The 24,915-nt window shown below is 44.5% G+C and overlaps 1 protein-coding gene across 1 annotated transcript in view; it reads right to left on the bottom strand.

Moving 5' to 3' along the window:
• Positions 1-9,106: 9,106 nt before the first annotated feature.
• DHFR (dihydrofolate reductase) overlaps positions 9,107-24,915 on the bottom strand; it is a 49,918-nt gene continuing 34,109 nt past the window's right edge. Inside the window, exons 5-6 of the mRNA XM_066601893.1 lie at positions 13,389-13,504; positions 9,107-9,292 (exon numbers count right to left, since the gene is read on the bottom strand). Coding sequence (XP_066457990.1) covers positions 9,214-9,292; positions 13,389-13,504 — 195 coding nt within the window. The 3' untranslated portion in view covers positions 9,107-9,213. The remainder of the gene's footprint in view (positions 9,293-13,388; positions 13,505-24,915) is intronic.

The following is a 24,915-nucleotide window of genomic DNA, read 5'->3' on the forward strand; positions in this document are numbered from 1 at the left end:
ATGGATGACAGGGATCATGTAAAGTAAAAAAAAAGTGCAAAAAGTTAAAAAATAAAAATAAAAAAAGGGGTAAAAGGTAAAAAAAAAAAAAGTGCAAAAAGTTTTAAAAAGTTAAAAAAAGCTTGCGTTTCATCTCTCCCCACGGATCAGATCCGTGAGGGAGGATGAAATGACATACCTAAGGCCTGCGGATTTATCCGCGGACCGCACCCCAGCTTCTGCGCACGCGCCCTTCGCCAATGTGGCAGGCGCATGCGCAAAAGCCGTGGTTTTTTAAAATCTCCCTGCTCCTGGCTACAAAACTTAGCCGAGAGCCTGGAGATTTCACGGGGGGCCGCGGTGAGCAGTTCCTGATCACGTGTTCGCCGTTATCCAAAGAATAATGGCGATCACGTAAAAGTTAAAAAAAGGGGAAGGTTCATCTCCCCTCACCGATGCGATCGGTGAGAGGAGATAAAACTTTTTACCGGAGGCCTCCATATTTGCACCCCGACGCAATCTTCTTCCGTGAACTTTCCCGTATTCTGCGCATGCGACCGCCGGCAAAACACCGCACACATGCGCAGGAGTCGGGGAACCCAGGAAACTTAATATCTCCTTGCTCCCAGCGACCAACGGTCGCCGAGAGCCTGGAGCAGTGACGGGTGGCCTCGTTGAGCGGTCCCCGGTCTCGTGATAAAAACGTAGCGATCTACCTTTGGCCGGTCTCACATGACCGGATAGGAATTACGGATTCCGCATGCGTTTGATTAGCGGTAATACGCAGATCAATCGCATTGGATTACACAATTCCGCTCACATTAGCGGGTTGGAATTGTGTAATCCACTCGCAGAAAAGAGAACGCAGCAGGTTCTATTTTACCGCGGATATCAGCAACATAGAGCCCATTGTGCTCCATGGTCGCGGATATACCTGCAGCCCATACGCAACTACGTTGTATACGGGCTGCGGGTACCCGCGTCATCGCTAAGCGACGGTGCGGGAAATACAAACAACAACAACAAAAAAAGTACTGCGCATGACCGCCCGTGTAAGTACGCAGTTATGCGCAGTACATTACGCGGCCGTACGCAGGGTCACAGCCGGGCTCACAGCCGGGATCCACCTACGGCTGCGTAAGTCCGGCGTTATTCAGACCGCTACCTGTAATACGCAATTTACAAGAAGCCCCGGGAACGCTCGCCTTCCTGCAGTTCCAGGAGCACCTTGTTGAGCGCCTTCTGTGTGAGACCGCCGCAGCTCGTCAAGCTTACGGAGACTCACGGAACGCCACTTTTTACACCCCATACCTGCCACTGAGGTCAAAAAATGACCCCCAAAAAGCATGAGAGGAGGGGGGATACCCGATTTTATTGCCCTATGTGCCCATCCCAACCAGCCTCCATAATTACCCGTCTTTGGAAATACTACACAGTTCACATTATTACTTTTATCTAAGATTTGGGGAACGCCGAAAAGGGTGTGGAGGGGGGATTTTTAGGGAGTCAATTTTTATTCCGTACAAATGAGCAATGGGGCCTGGAATTTATTCAGTTGTGCCCTGCAATCCAACGGGTGTTCCCTCCATTACAGGCCTTGCCATGTTTCCTGTAAGTAGATAGGGCCACAATGGGTATGTTTTTGAACACGGGACAAACGAGGGTATCCATTTTGGGGGTGAACGTCTTCATTCCTATGTACACTGTACAAAAAAAACCTGTTTTTAAATTGACAAAATTGCCAAAAAAATGAAAATCGTAATTTTTTCCTTCTGCTTTGCTGAAATTTATTCAAATACTGTAGGGTCAAAATACGCAGTACACTCCTAGATAAATTCGTTAAGGGGTCTAGTTTTTAAAATGGGGTCATTTGTGGGTGTTCTTTATTGTTTTGGACGCTCAATGGCTCTATAAGTGGGCGATGGGGCCTGGAATTTATTCCGTTGTACCCTAAAATCCAACGGGTGCTCCTTCCATTATAGGCCTAGCCATGCGTCCTTTAAGTAGATTAGGGCCACAAGGGGTATGGTTCTGAACACGGGACATACAGGGGTATCAATTTTGGGGTGAAAGTCTTCATTCCTATGTGTGCTGTACAAAAAAAACCAGTTTTTAAATTGATACAACTGCCAAAAAAATGAAAATTGTAATTTTTTTCCTACTGCTTTGCTTAGATTTATTCAAAAATTGTAGGGTAAAAATACACAGTACACCCCTAGATAAATTCGTTAGGGGGTCTAGTTTTCAAAATGGGATCATTTGTGGGGGTTCTCTGTCGTTTTGGCCACTCAAGGGCTCTACAAGTGGGCAATGGGGCCTAAATCACCTTCATGCTAAATTTCTGTTCTGAAAGCCACTGACTACTCCTTTCATTTTGGGCCCCGTTGTGCATGCAGACAAAAGATTAGGGCCACAATGGGTATGTCTCTGAACACGGGAGAAACAGGGGTATCCACTTTGGGGTGCAAGTCTTCATTCATGTGTGTGCTGTACCAAAAAAGCAGTTTTTAAAACGACAGAATTGCCAAAAAAACGAAAATCACAATTTTTTGCTTTTGCTTTGCTTCAATTCATTCAAAAACTGTGGGACAAAATGGTCAGTACACCCCTAGATAAATTCGTTAAGGGGTCTAGTTTTCAAAATGGGTTCACTTGTGGGGGTTCTCTTTGATTTTGGCCGCTCAAGAGCTCTACAAATGTGCTATGGGGCCTAAAACGCCTTCAAGGAAAATCTATGTTCTGAAAGCCACCGACTACTCCTTTCGTTTTGGGCCCCATTGTGCATCCAGACATGAGATTAGGGCCACAATGGGTATGTCTCTGAACACGGGAGAAACAGGGGTATCCATTTTGGGGTAAAAGGCTTCATTCATGTGTGTGCTGTACAAAAAAAGCGGTTTTTAAAATGACAGAATTGACAAAAAAACGAAAATCACAATTTTTTCCTTTTGCTTGGCTTGAATTCATTCAAAAACTGTGGGGTCAAAATGGTCAGTACACCCCTAGATAAATTCGTTAAGGGGTCTAGTTTTCAAAATGCGGTCACTTGTGGGGGTTCTCTTTGTAGAGCTCTTGAGTGGCCAAAACCAAACGTGCTATGGGGCCTAAAACGCCTTCAAGCAAAATTTATGTTCTGAAAGACACCGACTACTCCTTTCATTTTGGCTCCCGTTATGCATCCAGACATGAGATTAGGGCCACAATGGGTATGTCTCTGAACACGGGAGAAACGGGGGTATCCATTTTGGTGTGTAAATTCTCATTTTCATGGGCTCTATAGGAAAAAAAATATGTCTTTAAAATGCCATATTTGCAAAAATATGAAATTTTATTTTTTCTCCCCTAAATTGAACTAATTCCTGAAAAAAACTGGTGGGGTCAAAAAACTCATGCCCCCCCCTCAGTGAATACACTAAGGAGTGTAGTTTTTAAAATGGGGTCATTTGTGGGTGTATCTATTATTCTGACACTTATGAGCCTTTGCAAACTTGCCTTGGTGCAGGAAAACAATGTCAGATTTCCAAAATTTGGCTCCGTCACTAAGGCGCAAACAGGCTTCGTCACTAAGGGGTTAATGGTACATACTCTAATGGGTCACCGTTACTAGTGGGGAACCACAGGGATCAGTATTGGGCACACACGGGGGGAGGGAGGGGTCTAAATACGTTTGGTAGGATAGAGGTAAAAAAAGGAGTTTAAAATGTTTCAGGGATACCCACTGCAAATATTACATCAAGCACACAGCCATACAATCTCCACATATATTGGTTGTAGTATGGACAGCACTGAACAGATGAGACTTTAAACATTTCAGATGTTTATGATCTACCTCTGTCAACTGCAAGTGCTGTAAGTAGGCCTCTAGAAGTAACAGCTCAATTATGATGCGGTAGACCACACAAACTCCCAGAGCAGGCTGCCAAGCGCTGAAGAGAGAGTGGTTCTTCGTCATCACCCATTTTCGGTTGTAAGCTGCTGCTGGAAGTAACATTGCAGGGAACTGTACATCAGGAGATACATGAAATGAGTTTCCATGGTCCAGCAGCTGCACACCACCCTTCGTTCACTATGTATGTTAAACACTGGTTGCAGTGGTGTAAAGTTTGGCATCACTGGACTTTAGAGAACATTTTTTTCCTCTACACCAGAGTGACATTTCAATAGGCGCTATGCTTTTAAACTTTACATAAAATCAATTCTTATTAGAGAAAAAGAAATATAATGTATCAGCCATTTCTGTTTCCCCTTATACTGATCATTCACTCTCAATTCATTGTTGAAGGGGTTGTCCCGCGAAAGCAAGTGGGGTTATACACTTCTGTATGGCCATATTAATGCACTTTGTAATATACATTGTGCATTAAATATTGGCCATAAAGTTATATCCTTACCCCCTCCGGTGTTGGCGTCCCCGTCTCCATGGTGCCGACCAAAGCCTTCTTCTGCCTGGATTAGAAGCACTTGCGCAGTCTGCTTCTTCTGTCCCGCTCCAGCGTGCTTGCGCCGCACAGGTCTTCTGCGCATGCACAGAAGACCTCTGCGGCGCAAGCACGCCAGAGCGGGACAGAAGAGGGCAAACTGGCCAAGCGCGTCTAATCCAGGCAGAAGGCGGCTTCGGTCGGCACCATGGAGATGGGGACGCCAACACCAGAGGGGGTAAGTATATAACTTCTGTATGGCCAATATTTAATGCACGATGTATATTACAAAGTGCATTACTATGGCCATACAGAAGTGCTTAACCCCACTTGCTTTCGCGGGACAACCCCTTTAAAATCCATCTCGAGACTAGACAAATTATTGGCTCACTGACTTATCAGGTTACATGCTGCCCATAGAAGGCTGTAGAGAGGAGGAGAGAGCAGCTGCAGGCTCTAGGAAGCTTTCTTTCTCGCCCCAGTGCAGGATTTACAGTTAAACTTTTTCAACTAAAATCTGACTGAATCCTTTCCTATATCTAAGTCACTGGGGTTGACTTATGTACAGAGCATTTTGGAAGGGGGTTTGATGTACCCGGCAATACAAAAGACGTGCCAGCCCTGAAAAGGTGCCAACCCCCGAGGTTGAGAATGACTATCCTCAACTTGGAAAGTTGGCACTGGAGTTTCACCTAAGAGAATTTGTGATCTCTCCAAAACAATTTTTTTCTCCTTTGATTGAGATAATTGGGACGGTATCACTGTCCACTATCCCAATTAAAGGGTCGATCCTGACTGCTCAGGTACATCTGTAGCCCTGTATCTGACCAAACTTCCATCACTCTCCCAACTGCCTTATGGGAGTTTGTTCTTGGAGCTTGACCAAATCTTATATTTTCACCTCTGAACAGAGCGGATATAGTTGTATCTGCCCGCGCTTATAGAGGTCACAGGAACTTCTGTTCTACTTCTAGGCCGACTATACATTGATTTTCAGGCTAGGAAAACGAGATAAGAGCCTGTTATTCCTTTCTTTTTATCCCTTCATTTATCAAAGGGGAAACCTTCCACATCGGTCTCCCATCTTCCTCAATACGTCCGAGGGATCTGTTGAAAGAATTTTTGTGTTCTCGTGTGTCTTATACAAGACCTGTCTTCTGGAGGTCTTTTTAATTTTTAATTTATTTCTATTAACAGTTATGTTTTAAGGGTAGATTAAAATCCTCACAGTGAAACCACCTTTAGTTATCTAGTAGATTCTACTGCCTCTATGAAATAGAGGCAGTAGAATCTACTAGATAACTACAGGCTGGTTTCACCTGTGAGGCCTCTTTCAGTCTACCCTTAAGACAATACTAGTTAATAGAAATATGTTTTCGTTTTTAACTTTGCCAGTTTTATCTTTTTATATAACTGCACAAGCTTGAGGAGGGGTGAGGATCTGCTAAATGTTACAGCATGTCCTAGTTTGGGAACATTAAGAGTAGATTGCCTAGGTGCTTCAGAGCTTGTAGGAGACTTTATTCTTCAAAGTGATATGTTGTATAAAGATGACATCTTGTGTATTTGTATAAAATGAGAAAAATGGCAAAGTTGGAAGCTAAAATCTTGCTGCATAGGTTCTGTGTCCCTGATGTTTGAGGTATACTGAACAGTTGAGTGACATCATAGCAGCTTGTCTCCACCCACTCCGGGGCAGAGGTCCGGAGAAAAACGGACACATTCCAGATTGTTGAAAATTCCATATACAAGTCAGTTAGTTAATGACCAGAAATATAATAGTGCCATTCCTCATGTACACACACGATACACTAGGACTTTTTAGAATAAGCTAAGAGTACCTGTCATGCTATTTGGCAGTCTTTAGGATAAATCTAGGTTTGTTAGGTGCCTATAAACCGATACCTACAAGAATGCATGGTGTCTACTGTAAAATTCAGCAAATGAGGAGCCTCTAATATCGAGTTAAGGATAAAATTAATGCTATAAAAAGACATTTTAGATACTTGTAGGCTTCAAACATTATGGCAGCAGTTACTGCTACCCGATGCACAAAGTGAGGTCCATAAAGACATGGACTGTTGGGTTTGCAGTATGGCGTAAAGAAACTCAAATGGCGGCACAGAGCCTTGACCTGAACCTCAATGATGACTTTTGGCCTGAAATTGAACGTCAATTGTTAGGTAGACTCTCTCCTTACACCAGTGAGCTCAAAAATGCTCTGTCAACTGAAGGGGCACAAATTCACACAGAACATGAAAAAAATCTTCTACAAAGCCATCCCAGGTAAGTGGAGACTGTTATAGCCACAAAAGTGGGGCAAACTACACATTATATACCCATAACGTGTAATGAGATATCCAACAAGCTGTTGTAAGTTTGATGGTCAGGTGTCTACATAATTCTCTATATAATCAAAGTATTATTGTATATGCTGTATATCATTATGTGTAGAATCATGTACTGGTGCCATTTATTAGCCAGAGCTACTATAAAGAGTACCTGTCAGGAGGTACCAGCATATCCATGCTTTACATTATATATTTAACGGGAACTGTATACTACTTTATTTAACCCATGCTAGTGCTACAAGGGAATCAAGCGCTTCATGCCAGGTTAATGGCTGACTGCCTTCTGACAAAAGACAACCCTTTAAAGTTTGTCATCTTGGAACGTTACAGATTTTTAGTAGCGAAAAATGAAAATAAAAAAAATCATAGAGCCTCATCCACAATCCAAAACAACTCCCATTGAGGGGAATGGCTTTTTCTCAGAATGTTGTCTTCGGATTGTTAGTAAAAATCTCCGAGCAGTGCCAAATGGGTTAAAGCATTCTACAGAGCAGACTTGGAGGCCTTTTACACAGAATGATCATTCAAAAAAATTATTGGATCGTTGGATCGTTGAGTGAAATCACAGCCATCGATAGAATGACAAATGAGAATTTGTTCGCCTCTCATTTTTGGTTAATTTTATGCATGCATAAAAAAAAAAAAATTAAAAAAAACCAAAAACAACTAACAAAAAACTCATTTGCATGTAAACAGTGATCCTTTAGTCTTTCACATTCACTGGTACAGTGAAGCAAGCAAAATGTGAAAGATTTATCTGTACAAACTGCCCGAATGAGCAAACTTGTCATCGTTCGCTAGATTTACTGCTTCACGTTAAAGGAACCGTAAAAAGTTTTGTCCCAAGATTCTAACATATCAACAGGATAAGAGATAAGGGTTTGACCCAATATGGGTTTGACCGAGGTGACCACCAGAGGTCTCAGGAATGAAGGGCCTGTGTCTCCCATATGAATGGAGTGGCAGAATATATGCGCCTCTGCTCCATTCATTACTATGACGCTACAGAAGAGAAGCCAAGTACAATGCTTGGCCATCTCCTTTGGATGGGGGAATAAGTTTAAATCTTGGGGAAAAACAAAGGCGATCTGTCACCATCTTTTTGCATCCCTCACTGGCACTACAAGATCGTGCCTGTCACACTGATTTCAGTGATATGTCTGTGGTGTGTGCCTATGCAGTAGCTTGAGAAAATTGCATTTTATTAGTAGCACCCAGACACCAATATACTCCTGCTTATTCATGAGCTGCAGGCTGGTCACACCCACCAGCCAATGATTGGCAGCTCTCTCTCTATGCACAGTAATAAGCAGACAGCAGTCAATGGGTGGTTGGAAAGCGGGGTGGGTGTGGCCAGCCTACAGCTCATGAATATTCAGAACTACTTTAAGTTGTCCTCTATGCATGTGCTGCTACTGATAAAATGTAAGTTTCTCCAAAACTACTGCACGGATCCACACAGCAGACATATCACTGTAATCAGTGTGACGGGCACTACAGATAGAGCATATGTCCCCATCTTTTTGCATTCTTAGTCAGTGTGATCATAATATATATATTATATAATCTGCCCATGCTAACGACCATTAACCAACAACCACCATGTCAGTTCATGCTCGGCCCTCCATGTACAAGGACAGATTATCTCCTCTATGGGGATGAATGATCATGTTAACATACAGCTCTCAATCAGCTACTCATTTCCCTGTTTAGATGGAGAGATTTGCAGCCAATTAACCATCATTTCTGTGCTCACCTAAATGACAATCAGCCAATGAACAAGTGTTTGCTAATTCGTCAGGAGATTGTCAGGCAAACAAGACCATTCAGACCTGATCGTCCTGTTTAAAAGAAACTTAAAGGGGTTGTCCCGCGATAGCAAGTGGGGTTATACACTTCTGTATGGCCATATTAATGCACTTTGTAATATACATCGTGCATTAAATATTGGCCATACAGAATTTATACACTTACCCCTCCGGTGCTGGCGTCCCCGTCTCCATGGCACCGGCTAAAGCTGCCTTCTCCCTGGATTAGACGCGCTTGCGCTGTCTGCCCTCTTCTGTCCGGCTCCGGCGTGCTCGCGCTGCAGAGGTCTTCTGCGCATGCGCGTCTAATCCCGGCAGAAGGCAGCTTTAGTCGGCGCCATGGAGACTGGGACGCCAGCACCGGAGGGGGTGAGTATATAACTTCTGTATGGCTCATATTTAATGCACGATGTATATTACAAAGTGCATTAATATGGCCATACAGAAGTGCTTAACCCCACTTGCTATCACGGGACAACCCCTTTAAGCCTCCGGCTATGCAAATATTGGAAGTTCATTGATAATGAAAATACATGATCACCATAAGTGATGATGGGAAAAAAAAAAAAAAGTTTATTGAAAAGTTTAAACTGCAAACCGTAGAAGACATCTGGTTGCACAAAAATGTACAACAAAACCTAAAACATATAATACTCATTACACCATCTTTTCATAGACTTCAAACTTGTACTGTATGCCATTTTCTTCCTGCATTTCAGACGATATGCCTGGATATCTAAAGAAAAACAAGAGCAAGTGAGAGATCTGATAATGGAGCAGACGAGGCAGGGAAATCACATGTCCAATGACTTTACTGTAATCTAGAGGACCGATATTTTATACAATGAATACATTCAGAACAAATTTACTGCTTTCATTACACTAAAAATATAGCATCCTGGATGCCTGCTGTAAACACTTAATACATTGGGCTGACAAGTCTAATAAGTTCACCATCTGGTCACCACTTCTATGGAAAATCAATTTCCTGGGAGGTAGTGTTTGCCTTCAGTAGAAAAGGTTATTTTACTCCACGTACATGACTGAGTGTAGCAGAAGTACTGGATTCTACTGAGACTTTACTAATCTGAGAAGTAGATTGAGGTAGAGAAGAAGGAACCATCGAGCCATCATACCACAGTCAGATGTCTGACTCTTCAGGACTATATTGTGCCAACTCTTAGGTAGCTTGGTTTATATGCAAGTATGGACGGGAGGAGACCAATGAAAGAGGGCATTTACCTTACGCTCCCTTTACACATTTTTGTGGCTTTTTCAAGCTTGTAAAAAAAGGTCATGAGTTTGGTGCTTTAACCCTTTGCAATCCAATTTTGGATTCAGGGTTTCCTAGGGGGCTCTCTCTTTCTGCCAATATACAATGGCGCCATCTGCTGGCTAGAGCCAGTACTGCGGTATGAGACATGCTGGAGAGGCTCCTGACAACAGAGCGGCCAATAATCTACAGTAAGAATACCTTGCTGGATGTCTTCTGACATCAGAGCTGTACTGCCTTCAATCAGAATGTCTTTAGACGTCAGACAGTGGATTGGAAAGGGTTAACGGGAATTTTGTTTTTTTCAAAAAGGAAAATTTCCACTGAGTTCATGCTGCCTAAATCGAGCACAGCATGAACCCAAGACAGTCCCCATGTAATTGTTATTCTGAGGGTCAGGAGGAGTGTTGTGCCACCTTAAGGAGAGCACCCAAAAAGTGTATGGAAACACCTAGGGGGTGAGTGGGTCACGGAATATAGTCTCTCCCGAAAGAGAGCACCCAAACGTGGTGTGGGGACAACTAGAAGGTGAGGGAGGAGACTTTTACTGCCATGCTAGCTACTCTTGGTAATTTATGCAAATAAGGAAGATGGAAAAATACCATTGCAGCACCACCTATTGTATGACATTGTTATTCTGAAACATGCTTTAAAAAGTTTTACTTTTTAGGTAACAGAGCTCTCAAGTCAAACAGGCAAGCAGGCCACACCAGCCTCTCCCAGGAAGACTGACAGCTCTATACCTGCTTGTGTATAGGGTGAGAGCTAATAGTCAATATGCTGAGGGCGGGGAGAAGCCTATTTGACTCAAGAGCTCTAGTGTGAGTCCAACTTGAATGTGTGTTTTTTCTGAAAATACCAGTGTGAGGAGAAGTGCAACAGAGAAAATGTCACAAACCCCAAATGCATTGTTAATAGTGCATTTCATAACCCCCCTCTGACTTACAGCAAACTCCTAGATGCAGCAATTTTATGGCTAGAGAAAAAAAAAAAAAAAAAAGGTCACCTAGAAAGGCCCCCTGCAGAATTTCCGCCCGTGACCGCTGCCATAGGATTGCATTAGAAAATGCAATCCTAGGCAGATGGCCGCATTTTGTCCACGCGAAATCACGCGCGGGAAAACAAATTGCATCATGCACTATTTTTGAAATGTCACTCCCCAGCCGCTGGCTCCGCTCTGCACAGGCACCGGCTGGCCGGCAGTTGGTACATCAAAGAGCCGGAGCTGTGGGAGAGGCGAGTGCCGAGCTGGTCCCGCTGCGAGAATTGCAGAGGGATCTGACCCGGCTGAATGCAGCCGGCCAAAACCACCAACAAAAATGTTGTCTTCCCTAAAAGCCATTGTGTAAAGGCACTTTAGAAAGAATTCTCTGAGAAAAAACAAGCTTATTTGTGTCAACGAATTTAAAACATTCACAACTCCATAATACAGCTCTATGTCAGGGTTTATTAAGTGCCAAAAACAGAAGTTACAAGAATGCAGGAAAAACCTTTAGATTCTGGTGATCACAATACAACAATTGACAAACCACAGAGAGCTTAACATGGTTTTGTTTTTCTAAATTAAGATATACAGAAACTAAAATTCTAATTCTAAGGTCCGATTAATTATAACTAGAGATGAGCGAGCATACTTGTCCGAGCTTGATGCTCGTTCGAGTATTAGGGTGTTCGAGATGCTCGTTACTCGAGACGAGCACCACGTGGTGCTCGTCTCGATTAAACGAGCACTGACCATTGAATTCAATGGAGCCGGCAATACAGCCGGCTCCATTGAAAGCAATGGGCTGCCGGCTAGCGCGGGATGAATTTTTGGGAAGGGCTTAAAAATATAAGCCCTTACCTGAAAATCATCCTAAAATGTGTAAAAAGTAAAAAAAATAAAATAAAATATATACTCACCTTGTCCCGGCAGAACGATGTTAGCCCATTGAATTCAATGGAGCCGGCAATACAGCCGGCTCCATTGAAAGCAATGGGCTGCCGGCGATCGCACAATGAATTTTCGGGAAGGGCTTAAATATATAAGCCCTTCCCTGCAATTCATCCAGAAATGTGTAAACAAAAAAAATATATATATACTCACCTGGTCCCGGCAGACGGAGTTCAGCTGCGGCCAGCTGACAGTTCTCCTGAACTGCTCTGAACAGCTGTGAGTAGTATTCAGCAGCCGGGGATTTAAAATCCCCACCTGCTGAATGAGCTGCCTCTGATTGGTCACAGCCTGACCAATCAGAGGCAGATCTCACTCACACCCATTCATGAATTCATGAATGGGTGAGTAAGTGCTGCCTCTGATTGGCTCAGCGCAGCTCTCAGCTGAATGACAGCAGTTCAGCACCACAGTGCAGGGGACAGCAGGAGAAGACGCAGCTGTGCCCCAGCAGTTGAAGGGAGGTGAATATCTATTTTTTTTGTTTTTTAAATCACTTTTAATTCATTTCCAGGGAATGGCTTATATGTAAAGCCCTTCCCTGAAAAAGAATTCAGGTGTGCCAGCGGACCATTGTCTTCAATGGAGTCGCCGGCAGCAGCAGCGGCTCCATTGAAGAGAATGCCTGCTTTTTTATTCTTTTTTACACTAAAATCTTTCTTTTTCAGGTAAGGGCTTATATTTTTAAGCCCTTCCCGAAAATTCATCCCGCGCTCGCTGGCAGCCCATTGCTTTCAATGGAGACGGCTGTAATGCCGGCTCCATTGAATTCAATGGGCTAACATCGTTCTTCTCTGCCACAGCTGTCGCAGAGGAGAACGATCTTAATGCTGACAATTATTTTTTTATTTTTACACATTTTAGGATGACTTTCAGGTAAGGGCTTATATTTTTAAGCCCTGCCCGAAAATTCATCCCGCGCTCGCCGGCAGCCCATTGTTTTCAGTGGAACCTGCTGTATTGCCGGCTCCATTGAATTCAATGGGCTAACATCGCTCTTCTCTGCCACAGCTGTTACAGCTGTGGCAGAGGAGAATGATCGTTATGCTGACAGTGCAGGGGGGGGGGGGGGGGGTCTCACTCTTGCCACTATTGTGGCTTAATAGTGAGACCTCGGAGCCCGAAATGCAGCCCTGCATGTTGCTCCTCGCCTGCCCTATCCATTTCTCTGTTTTTTACATGACTTTGGTGATTTGCTAAGATTTTCACAGATGAAAACCTTAGCGGAGCACCAGTCATATACAAAAATGCTCGAGTCGCCCATTGACTTCAATGGGGTTCGTTACTCGAAACGAACTCTCGAGCATCACGGAAAGTTCGACTCGAGTAACGAGCACTCGAGCATTTTGGTGCTCGCTCATCTCTAATTATAACCCAATTTATATTAATTAGGAATAGGTTGCAATGCAACTTTAAAATCTGGTTGCATTGATAGTGCATCAGTAGTTCATACATATTCCATCCAGTTTTAAAATATTCTGCATAGGATTTCATGGGGTGTTTTCCATCCGCAAAATAAAAGTAGTGGGAACAGACAGAAAAGAATGGTTGGAACACTTCTGTAGAATGCGCTTGTGTAAAAGCAGCCTAAGGGAAATAACATTTTATTTACTTCATTCAACTTACTCTGGAAGCAGTTTGTATAACCGGAGATCAATTTCAGGCAAGAATGTGTCACATTCAAATTCCTGTTGAATTCTGGTTAGAAATAGTCTGTGGTTGACTGGCTTACCCATAACCTCCTGTAAAAAAGATGGATCAATCAAATAATCAATTGCTTGCAAACAGCTCTACAACGTCGCAGACATTTATTTAGAATGGATTATCACAAATCTACAACCCCTTTCAACATACCCCAATAGGGCATATGGAAGTCACAGACAGGGTCCTCTGCTAAGGCAGGGAGAGCAGCAGTGGCTCTTTCCAGCTACCCCAATCCAGCTATGTAAATACATGGATGACCCATTATTTCTCTAGCCGCATAAATGAGCAGCTTAAGACAAGTGTGACTTTTCTTTGGAAGACAACAGGCATGCTTTTCTAAGGGCCCATTTAGACAGAACGAAGATATCTTTTGAGCGATTATGGTTGTGTCATTTACAGTGCAAGATGATTGCTCAAGATGAGCGATCACGTTACGCTGCGAGCGGAGGATGCAGAAGACAAGCAGGGTGTCCCTGCTTGTCTTCTGCATATTGCAGTTTTCTGCACAGAGTGCCCGGCTGTTATAACAGCCGGGCGCTCCATGTGAGGTATGGAGAACAGAGCTGGACTGCTGTGTTCTTCATTCCCGGCCTGTCATCAGGGAGAGGGATACAGCTGTAACAATAGTATCAGTTGTATGCCTGATAAGGCTCATCGTTGTCTTTCAGAATGCTGAAAGACAACGATGAACGGGTTAACGAAAACGGCACAATGTCAGTGCAGTTACAACGATTATCGCTCAAAAGACAGCTTTTGAGCAAATTTTGAGCGATAATCGCTGTGTTTTAATGGGCCTCAACTCTGGACACTCCCTTCAAAAGTTGCTGCCTGTTGCGAGAGGTCTTTTTTGAACAATACAAATGTCCCCGAATGATATGTACTGCTTAAATGACAATGTCTGCAGTACTCCATTTGCAAACTGTTCAAACACCTATACAATTTATTATCAACCCCATATAGCATGAATCGCTAGTGAAGGTAGAGCGATTGTGTGAGGAAATATTTCTTTGCACACCCTGGGTCCGACGATACTTGTGGTTGGATGTTTGAGCAGTGGGGCTTACCTACATACCCAAGCACTGTGGCTAAGCAATTGCATCCCTTTATGGCGGCTATTTATGCTATGGCAAAAGGACGCTCCCACCAGGATAGTGCACCATGCCACTACGCTCGTATAGTCATGGATTGGTTCAGGCACATGACAACAAATTTTCCTCTCTTCCCTGATCTTCTCAGTCCCTACATGTTAATCCTATAGAGCATCTTTGGGATGAAGTAGAACAGGCCCTTGAGAACACGTTTGTACCTCCGTGTAAATTGCGGCAACTACAAGAAGATATCCCGACTGCACTGGTCAATATTACTGCAGAACTATTTCAACACCTAGTGGAATCTATGGTGGTAAAACTCCCAAATGATCGTCAAGTTATCTACAATCATGTGGATAGGGAATAATTTGCTTTCGTCGGACATCCCCTTAAATAGAAGCTGCGACATGTGAAATCAATGTATAAAGTACCAATTTTTCCCACGTGCCTTTAACCGTTTTCATTCCGCTAGGTGTTTGATTTTCTACAAAATGTTAAGTACAGTGTAAAGGTTTTAGGTCGGTGAAGAAAAAAAATGCTATAAAAGTACAAATGCTTTTAACCCCTTAATGACGCGGCCTCTCCCCCATTTTAAAAAACAATTGTAATTCCTTTATTTAACCATCAACGTACCACATAATGTACAGAATTGACAGCGGCATTGAAAGGCTTAATAGCCGCGATCGGCCGCACAGCCAATTGCAGCTATTGCCTGCGGGTGTCAAATATCATAAACAGCTGACCTCCTTGCTGTATGAAAAGAGGTCGCCCAGCGATCTCGCTTTATACATAGGCCACCGATACAGGCCCTCAAAAGGCGTATCGGCAGTCATTAAGGGATTAAAAATATTCAATGTTAATTAATTTTTGTCAAATAAATGCAGAGTGAGTGAACAAAAGAAAGTTTAGAAAAGAAATCAAAGTCAAATCAATATTGGATGGGACCACCCTTTGCCTTCAAAACAACATCAGTTCTTCTAGGCACACTTGCACAAAGTCAGGGACTTTGCAGGCTTATAGACAGGAGTAGGATTAATCAAATTATACCAAAACAGGTGGCAATCATTTCCATATGTAGGTTGTCCTGCCGGTAGCGCTATGATCGATCCAGCGATACTACCTCCTGTGTAACAGGAAACCGGCCAGCTATAAATCACTATACTTACACCATAGAATGGTAGAGTTTGAAGGGACCTCCAGGGACATCTGGTCCAACCGCCTGCTCAGTGCAGAATTCACTAAATCATCCCAGATATTTGTCTAGCCTTTATGTGAACACTTCCATTGAAGGAGAACTCACCACCTTCTCTGGTAAGCTGTTCCACTCATTGATCACCCTTACTGTCAGAAAGTTTTTCCTAATATGTAATTTGTGTCTCCTCCCTTTTAGTTTCATCCCATTGCTTCTAGTCTTTCCTTGTACAAATGAGAATAGGGTTGATCCCTCTGCACTGTGACAACCCTTCAGATATTTGTAGACAGCTATTAAGTCTCCTCTCAGCCTTCTTTTGTGCAAGCTAAACATTCCCAGATGCTTTAACCGTTCCTCATAGGACATGATTTGCAGACCGCTCACCCTCTTGGTAACTCTTCTCCGAACTTGCTCCAGTTTGTCTATGGATTTCCTAAAGTGGGGTGTCCAGAACAGGACACAGTATTTCAGATGATGACTGTGCTGCTGCTTAGCCCAATTCCTCCCATTCTGTATGTGTGTTTTTCATTTTTCTTGCCCAGATGTAGGACTTAGCATTTCTCCTTGTTAAATACCATTCTGTTAGTTACCGCCCACTGTTCAAGCTTTTCTAGATCTTTTTGAATACTCTTCCCTAGTGTTTGCTATCCCTCCTAGCTTTGTGTCATCAGCAAATGTGATCAATTTCCCATTAATTCCCCCCTCCAGATCATTTATAAATGTTGAACAACACTGGGCCTAGGACAGAGCCTTGTGGTTTCCCACTTGGATGTGCAGCCATTTATGACCACTCTTTGAGTACAATCACTCAGCCAGTTGTGAATCCACCTAACAGTTGCTTGTCAATCCCATATTTGGTCATTTTTTAAATAAGTATGGTATGAGATACTTTGTCAAATGCTTTACTAAAGTCAAGATATACTATATCCACCGCATTTCCCTGATCAACCCAGTCGGTGATTTTTGTCATAGAAAGAAATTAGATTTGTCTACCATGACTTGTTTGTTACAAACCCATGCTCGCTCTGGTTAGTCAGTCAATTTTTATCCAAGTACTTGTATAAATGCTGTTTAATAATTTGATAAGATCTTTCCTGGTACAGAAGTCAGGCTCACAGGCCTGTAGTTTCCTGATCCACCTTCTTCCTTTTTTTGAAGATAGGGACATTTGCCCTTTTCCAATCTTCTGGGACTTCTCCTGTTCTCCAGGAATTTTCAAAGATTATGGCAAGTGATTCAGCAATTACCTCCGCTACTTCCTTTAGTATCCTAGGCTTCAAGAAAATATGCTGTTAGAGGAACTTGGACGCATCCAAGTTGGATGCGTCCAAGTTCCAGTTCTGCCAGACAGAGCAGAGCGTCCCGCGAGAAAATAGAAGGAGCCACCACTGTGCCAGCAGCAGCCGCCACTGCCGCGCCGATTACCAGGAGATCTGCATCATCTGTAATCCCTGTTAGGAGCTTCAAGGTAATCCTGTCGCATTCCTCTCCCCTGTGTGTTCTGCCGGCAGGCAGGGGGCATATACTGTCCCCTGTGTGTGTGCTGCCAGGCTGAAGTTAAGAAAGGCTTAATGAAAGCTTTAAAATCCACCAGGGTCTTACACTGGACATCTTGAAGCGCTGAGGAGTGCGGCGCCAGACAGAGCAGAGCGTCCTGCGAGCAAATAGGAGGTGGAGCCACCACTGTGCCAGCAGCAGCCGCCACTGCCACGCCGGTTACCAGGAGACCTGCATCTGTAATCCCTGTTAGGAGCTTCAAGGTAATCCTGTTACATTTCTCTCCCCTGTGTGTTCTGCCGGGCAGGCAGGGGGCATATACAGTTGTAAGTATTTTTCACTGCTTTATTATATCCTTTGTGCTCAATGAAACATAGAAGATGCGATTCAACTCTATCGAGCCTTGTTCATTTCTAAAAAAACATCATTGAGCACAAAGGATATAATAAAAGCAGTGAAAAATACTTACAACTGATGCGTCCAAGTTCCTCTACCAGCATATTTTCTTGAAGCCAAGTGTAACCACACTGACCGGGTGGTAGGACGTGAGTATTTTCCTGCTATCCCACACAGGACACATAGAAGACCAGCAGCAAGGCAAGACACTCCGCTGTAAAGTTTAGTATCGTAGGATGTAATTCATCTGGACCTTGAGACTTGAATTCATTTAAATTAGCTAATGTGTTCCCTCACCATCTCTCTGCTTATAGATTAGCCTGCATTCATTTATTCCCCTAATAGCACAGGGAAGATCAGTTGATGTTACATCTACTTTCTGAGAGAAAACAGATACAAGATAGGAATTAAAAATTTGGCCTTCTCAACATCATTCTTAACCAATTCACCATTTTCATCCTATAGACATCTAATAGTATCTTTGACTTTTCTTTTGCTTTTGACATACCCCCAACATTTTTTGGTCTCTGTTGCAAGCCTCAATTCATTATTAGCTTTTCTGACACTTGCCCTACAGTTTCTACAGACCGCATTATATTCTTCTTTAAATATTCCCCCCTCTATCCACTTGCTAAACATATTTTTCTTCGTTTTTAACATGTGTGCAAGTTCTGTGTTCATCCATCCTGGTCTCTTTAAATGCTTCCTATTCGTGCTTCTTTTTGGAGTTAACAATTGTGCTTTGAGAATCTCATGTTGCATTATTTCCCCAAGCTTCTTTTTGTTTTATTTTTTTTTTAATCTGGATATTCATGCAAAGACCAGTCATGTTACTGAGATATGTAGAAAACTATTTTTAATATACCTTTTAAAGTGCATCTTTTGTTTAAGACATTTATCCCTTTTCACAGGATAGGAAATAAAGGTCTGATCGCTTGGGGACCAATTGCTTTGATCTCCAGTGATCTTGAAAACCGTGCATCCCAAATGCCCCATGGCAGTGTGCATGCGTTATCATGGCTCCATTCACTTCTATGGGATGAAGGGAGAATGCTTAATGCATCAATCACTACCAGTCTCAAAGGTAAATGGAGCGGCAGAGGAGCATGCACACCCCCATTCTATTCACAAGGGGCATTCAGGGTGCAGATCTCAGGATTACTGCAGGTCCTATTCCTATCCTTTTGATAGGGAATAAACATATTTAAATGGAAAAAAATCCCTTTAAAAGTGTCACTTGCGTTGCAGGCTGGCAGGCAGGCACATTGTTAGCAAATGGACACTAAAAAAAAAAAACAAAACAAAAAAAAAAAACGCAAAGTGATATTATAGTTTATTGTGAGATTTAGTACTAAAAATGCCATAACACGCTCAAAAACATGACCCCCTAGCTAAATACAGTTTAGTAGCCCAGAATTTTATTGCTATATCCCATCCACCAGAAGAAAAAAAAAATGTATATATATTTGGCCTAGTTAAACACATTGTGTGTAAAGTGCAACGTTTGTTGAATTAAAGTGATTAATTCCTTTTCCAGTGTACCTAGCACAACAGTGCCATGCTTATACTTGCGTCCTTTCAATGGTGCAATCAAAGACCTGCAATAAGTGTCTTGCAGGATCTTTAATCAATTGGAACTGTGTAAATTACACTCTTTATATCCAGCTCTAGAAGCAGGTATTTAAACTAAAACGTCGATACAATTGACACAACAGTTAATCAGCATTTTAGGGCTTTTTCCAGCCTCCCTTTTCATTTCTGGCAAGCACAGTTTGAGAGCTATTAGGCCAGAAAGACTGCCTTTCATATTTGCATGCATTGTGCTTTAGTTCTGACTCATACACTGACCTTTTCTCTTCATTATTTTTTTCCACGAGAAAGTCAAATCAATCTGACTGTTTATACAGAGAGGCTCTACGGTTAACAGTTTATATTATTACATTTATCCCCCCTCCGCCCAAGAACTGCAAACCTTATAAGCCTTCTGATGCTACACAATCAAAACCGTGTTAAAGCTCAGTGCACAGATCCTTTACAGCAGGGGTCCCCAACCACCGGTCCGCGGACCAGTGCCGGGCCGTTTGGTGTATACTGCCGGTCCGCGGCACCGCTGGGAACTTTCGATAAGGAAGGAAGAATCGCGGCCCCTTCAGCTGCGCGCTGCACTCTCACACTAACCTGCTGTGTGGAAGCGGCCACTCTGCGGTGTCACACTAGCCTGCTATGCTCCTTGCAGCGCGCGGCAACCAATCACAAGGCACCTTCTTTGGCGCCGAGGACTGTGGCGTCAAACAGCAGAGCGTCCGTCCCGCGAGTAGATGGGAAGAGCCGCCTCTCTGCACGTAGCAAGCAGCATCCGCCGCGCCTGGAGTGTATACCTGTCAGTGGTCAGTTTCAAGTTGTGTGTGCCGGAGGGGAGGGAGAGAGATAAATAAATTAAATGCTGGCGTGTGTGGTGGCGGCGGCATGGGTAATATACATGCAGGTCTATGTTTGTGGGGGTGGGGGGAGGATAATATACATGCTGGTCTGTGTGTGGGGGGACGGGAGGATGATATACATGCTGGTCTATGTGGGGGGGGGGGGGAGGATAATATACATGCTGGCCTATGTGGGGGGGGGGGGGGGGACGAGAGGATAATATACATGCTGGCCTATGTGGGGGTGGGGGGGAGGGGAGGATAATATACATGCTGGCCTGTGTGTGGGGGGACGGGAGGATGATATACATGCTGGTCTATGTGGGGGGGGGGAGGGAGGATAATATACATGCTGGCCTATGTGGGGGGGGGAGGTTAATATACATGCTGGCCTATGTGGGGGGGGGGGGGGGGAGGAGAGGATAATATACATGCTGGCCTATGTGGGGGTGGGGGGGAGGGGAGGATAATATACATGCTGGCCTATGTGGGGGGGGAGGGGAGGATAATATACATGCTGGCCTATGTGGGGTGGGGGGAGGATAATATACATGCTGGCCTGTGTTCGGGGGGAGGGGTGGATAATATACATGCTGGCCTATGTGGGGGGGGGGGGGGGGGAGGAGAGGATAATATACATGCTGGCCTATGTGGGGAGGGGAGGATAATATACATGCTGGCCTATGTGGGGGGGAGGGGAGGATAATATACATGCTGGCCTATGTGGGGTGGGGGGAGGATAATATACATGCTGGCCTGTGTTCGGGGGGAGGGGTGGATAATATACATGCTGGCCTATGTGTGTGGGGGGATGGGAGGATAATATACATGCTGGCCTATGGGGGGGGGGGGGGAGGATAATATACATGCTGGCCTATGTGTGGGGGGGGAGGGAGGATAATATACATGCTGGTCTATGGGGGGGGGGGGAATAATATACATGCTGGCCTGTGTGGGGGGGGACAGGAGGATAATATACATGCTGGCCTATGTGGGGTGGGGGGGAGGATAATATACATGCTGGCCTATGTGGGGGGGGGGGGGGGGAGGATAATATACATGCTGGCCTATGTGGGGAGGAGGGGAGGATAATATACATGCTGGCCTATGTGGGGAGGAGGGGAGGATAATATACATGCTGGTCTATGTGGGGGGGGGGGAGGATAATATACATGCTGGCCTATGTGTGTGGGGACACGGGAGGATGATATACATGCTGGTCTATGGGGGGGGGGGGGGGAAGGATATATTATACTGCGCTATGCGTGTGCTGCGAGCCAGGTGGGGAGCATATACTGCCCCCCGTGTGTGCTGCCAGGCAAGCGGGGTCATATTGTGTGCTGGGTCGGTGTGTGCTGCTAGGCTGAAGTTAAGAAAGGCTTAATGAAAGCTTTAAAATCCACCAGGGTTTCACACTACTAAACATCTTGAAGTGCTGAGGAGTGCGGTGCCAGACAGACAAGAGCGTCCCGCGAGCACATAGGAGGAGGAGCCGCCACTGTGCCAGCAGCAGCCGCCAATACCACTGCCGGTTACCAGGGGACCTGCCTCATCTATAATCCCTTTTTGGAGCTTCAAGGTAATCCTGTCCCATTCCTCTCCCCTGTGTGTTCTGCAGGGCAGGCAGGGGGCATATACTGCCCCCTGTGTGCGCTGCTAGCCTAAAGTTAAGAAAGGCTTAATAAAAGCTTTAAAATCCACCAGGGTTTCACACTACTAAACATCTTGAAGCGCTGAGGAGTGTGGCGCCAGACAGAGCAGAGCGAGAAAATAGGAGGAGCCGCCACTGTGCCAGCAGCAGCCGCCACTGCCGCGCCGGTTACCAGGAGATCTGCATCATCTGTAATCCCTGTTAGGAGCTTCAAGGTAATCCTGTTATATTTCTCTCCCCTGTGTGTTCTGCCGGGCAGGCAGGGGGCATATACTGCCCCCTGTGTGTGCTGCCAGGCTGAAGTTAAGAAAGGCTTAATGAAAGCTTTAAAATCCACCAGGGTCTTACACTGAACATCTTGAAGCGCTGAGGAGTGCGGCGCCAGACAGAGCAGAGCGTTCCACGAGCGAATAGGAGGAGGAACCACCACTGTGCCAGAAGCAGCCGCCACTACCACTGCCGGTTACCAGGAGATCTGCATCATCTGTAATCCCTGTTAGGAGCTTCAAGGTAATCCTATCACATTCCTCTCACCTGTGTGTTCTGCCGGGCAGGCAGGGGGCATATATTGCCCCCTGTGTGTGCTGCCAGGCTGAAGTTAAGAAAGGCTTAAAGGGGTTGTCCCGCGAAAGCAAGTGGGGTTATACACTTCTGTATGGCCATATTAATGCACTTTGTAATGTACATTGTGCATTAATTATGAGCCATACAGAAGTTATCAGAAGTTATTCACTTACCTGTTCCGTTGCTAGCGTCCTCGTCTCCATGGTGCCGTCTAATTTTCAGCGTCTAATCACCGGATTAGACGCGCTTGCGCAGTCCTGTCTTCTTTTCTGAATGGGGCCGCTCGTGCCGGAGAGCGGCTCCTTGTAGCTCCACCCCGTCACGTGCCGATTCCAGCCAATCAGGAGGCTGGAATCGGCAATGGACCGCACAGAAGACCTGCGGTCCACCGAGGGAGAAGATCCCGGCGGCCATCTTCACCAGGTAAGTAAGAAGTCACCGGAGCGCGGGGATTCAGGTAAGCACTATGCCGTTTTCTTTTTTAACCCCTGCATCGGGTTTGTCTCGCGCCGAACGGGGGGGGGGGGTCTATTGAAAAAAAAAAAAAAAAACGTTTCGGCGCGGGACAACCCCTTTAATGAAAGCGTTAAAATCTACCAAGGTCTTACACTAGACATCTTGAAGCGCTGAGGAGTACGGCGCCAGACAGAGCAGAGCGTCCTGCGAGCAGCAGCCGTCACTGCCAAGAAAAAAAACGGGAACACGAAGGACAGAAGCAATTATTAAAGGCGACCACATCAACAAGTGTGTCTACACTAAGAGCATCATTCTTAGTGGCTACCCGCATTGCCAAGGCTAAGAAGCCCTTCACTATTGCTGAAGAGTTGATCCTGCCTGCTGCTAAGGACATTTGCCAGGAACTTTTAGGAGAGGCTGCAGCTAAAAAGGTGGCACAGGTTCCATCTCATTCTGAACCTATGGTGAGTTCAGTCACATTCTAAATGTAATAATTAAATAAGTATGCACTAAACACCAACCTCCTTCATAACCCCGCCCCATATAACCAAAGCCCCGCCCATGTCCCACCCCACCCTGCCGGGCCTTGTAAAAATGGCCTTGCTTGAAGCCAGTCCCTGGTGCCAAAAAGGTTGGGGACCCCTGCTTTACAGCATATACAGCTGAGAAGGGCTGGATGGCTACCAGCATTTACTCCAGCCACCATTTAGAAGCTTCAACTGTAGGAGCAAAGACAGACACAGAATAACTCAAGTGCCTAAAATGTATCATCCAACTTACGTATATCTGGCCAGATACATAAAAAAGCAGTTTTCGCTCCGCTATAAAACATAAGAGCATTTGACCTATTTTTCTCCTATTCAAACATTAATGTTTTCAACATATAAACATTTAAATACAAAACATTGCAGGTAGCAAATGGGAAATGAGGGGGTGGGGAAATTGACTAGATAGGGAAATTGGGATTAGATCTACAAATGTCATGATATTGGCAGTAATAAGAGGCAATGAGGACACCTTGGTGAAGTTTTAAGTTGGTCTAGTTCGTAGGGAGGCAAAGTTTTCGTAACTTGATAAAAACACACCATGTGTTGAAATACCTATTAGAGCAGTATGGGTTGTGTCTAGAGCAATCTCTGCAAACAGTTCCTCCAAAGGCGGCGGATATTGGCTCTTCCAATGGAAAGTTAAAACACTTTTTTGCTGCAAGCAGAAAGAAGCTAGCTAGCAAGGGGATGTGGGGAATCTAGTAGGGATCATAAAAAGACGTTTCTGGCGAGTTTAGGATAGCAATTCCTGTCATTTTTTGAGGTAGGTTAAAATTTAGCTGCAAAGCCATCAAGTCCAGGGATTCTTCCTCCCAGGTGGGGCTCAACTGTGTTTCAGCTCACCTTAGGAAAAAGAAAAGGCTCAAGGTCCAACTTGGGTTGAAAGAGGCTGAACTTTCAGGTCTTCATTCAGCCTAACATACTGTGTTACTATATATGCTGTGCTACATGTACAACACAGCTTACACAGTGGTTGAATGGCAAAAGACCATCAATGCGGTTTGCAGTCCCCATGGTGTGGAGAGAGCCAAGCAACCACACAAATGACTGTTACTTCTGCTTGGTTCCTCCTCTTTCTGGCGGGATAACAAAGCAAAAGAAGTAGAGAATACTCTACCCCAACATTCTGTCTGCATGGAGACCAGTTCCATGGGATATACAAAATACATGTGTTTCTTATGTGAGTGGGATAGCCGAGCAAGGGAATTGCACTACTTGCGGAAGGCATTGACTCGCAGACAAAATGTTGCAGTTGGTGAGAAGACTATCCAGCACTCAGCTCTGGTTGAGGCTCACAAAATCCTGCTACCACCCCTTCAACTAGGTTTGATGAAGAGCTTTGTGAAAGCCTTGGACCGGACTTCAGCCAGCTTTCCGATACCTTCATGAAAAATTTCCTCGACCGAGCGAGGCAAAGATTAAAGAGGGAGTTTTTGTGGGTCCCTTAGATTCCAGAGCTCTTCAAAGAGGAGAGGTGCAACAACTTCCTGCAGCGTGATGCGAAACAAGCATGGAATGCTTTTCGCCTAGTGTCTACAAACTTTCTCGGGAATGTTAGGGCAGAAAACTGCAAGGAACAAGACATGCTGATGCAGTATCAGAAACTTGGCTCCAATATGTCTCTACAGATCCACTTC

The sequence above is a fragment of the Eleutherodactylus coqui genome, chromosome 5 (assembly GCF_035609145.1).
Source record: "Eleutherodactylus coqui strain aEleCoq1 chromosome 5, aEleCoq1.hap1, whole genome shotgun sequence".
NCBI lineage: Eukaryota > Metazoa > Chordata > Amphibia > Anura > Eleutherodactylidae > Eleutherodactylus > Eleutherodactylus coqui.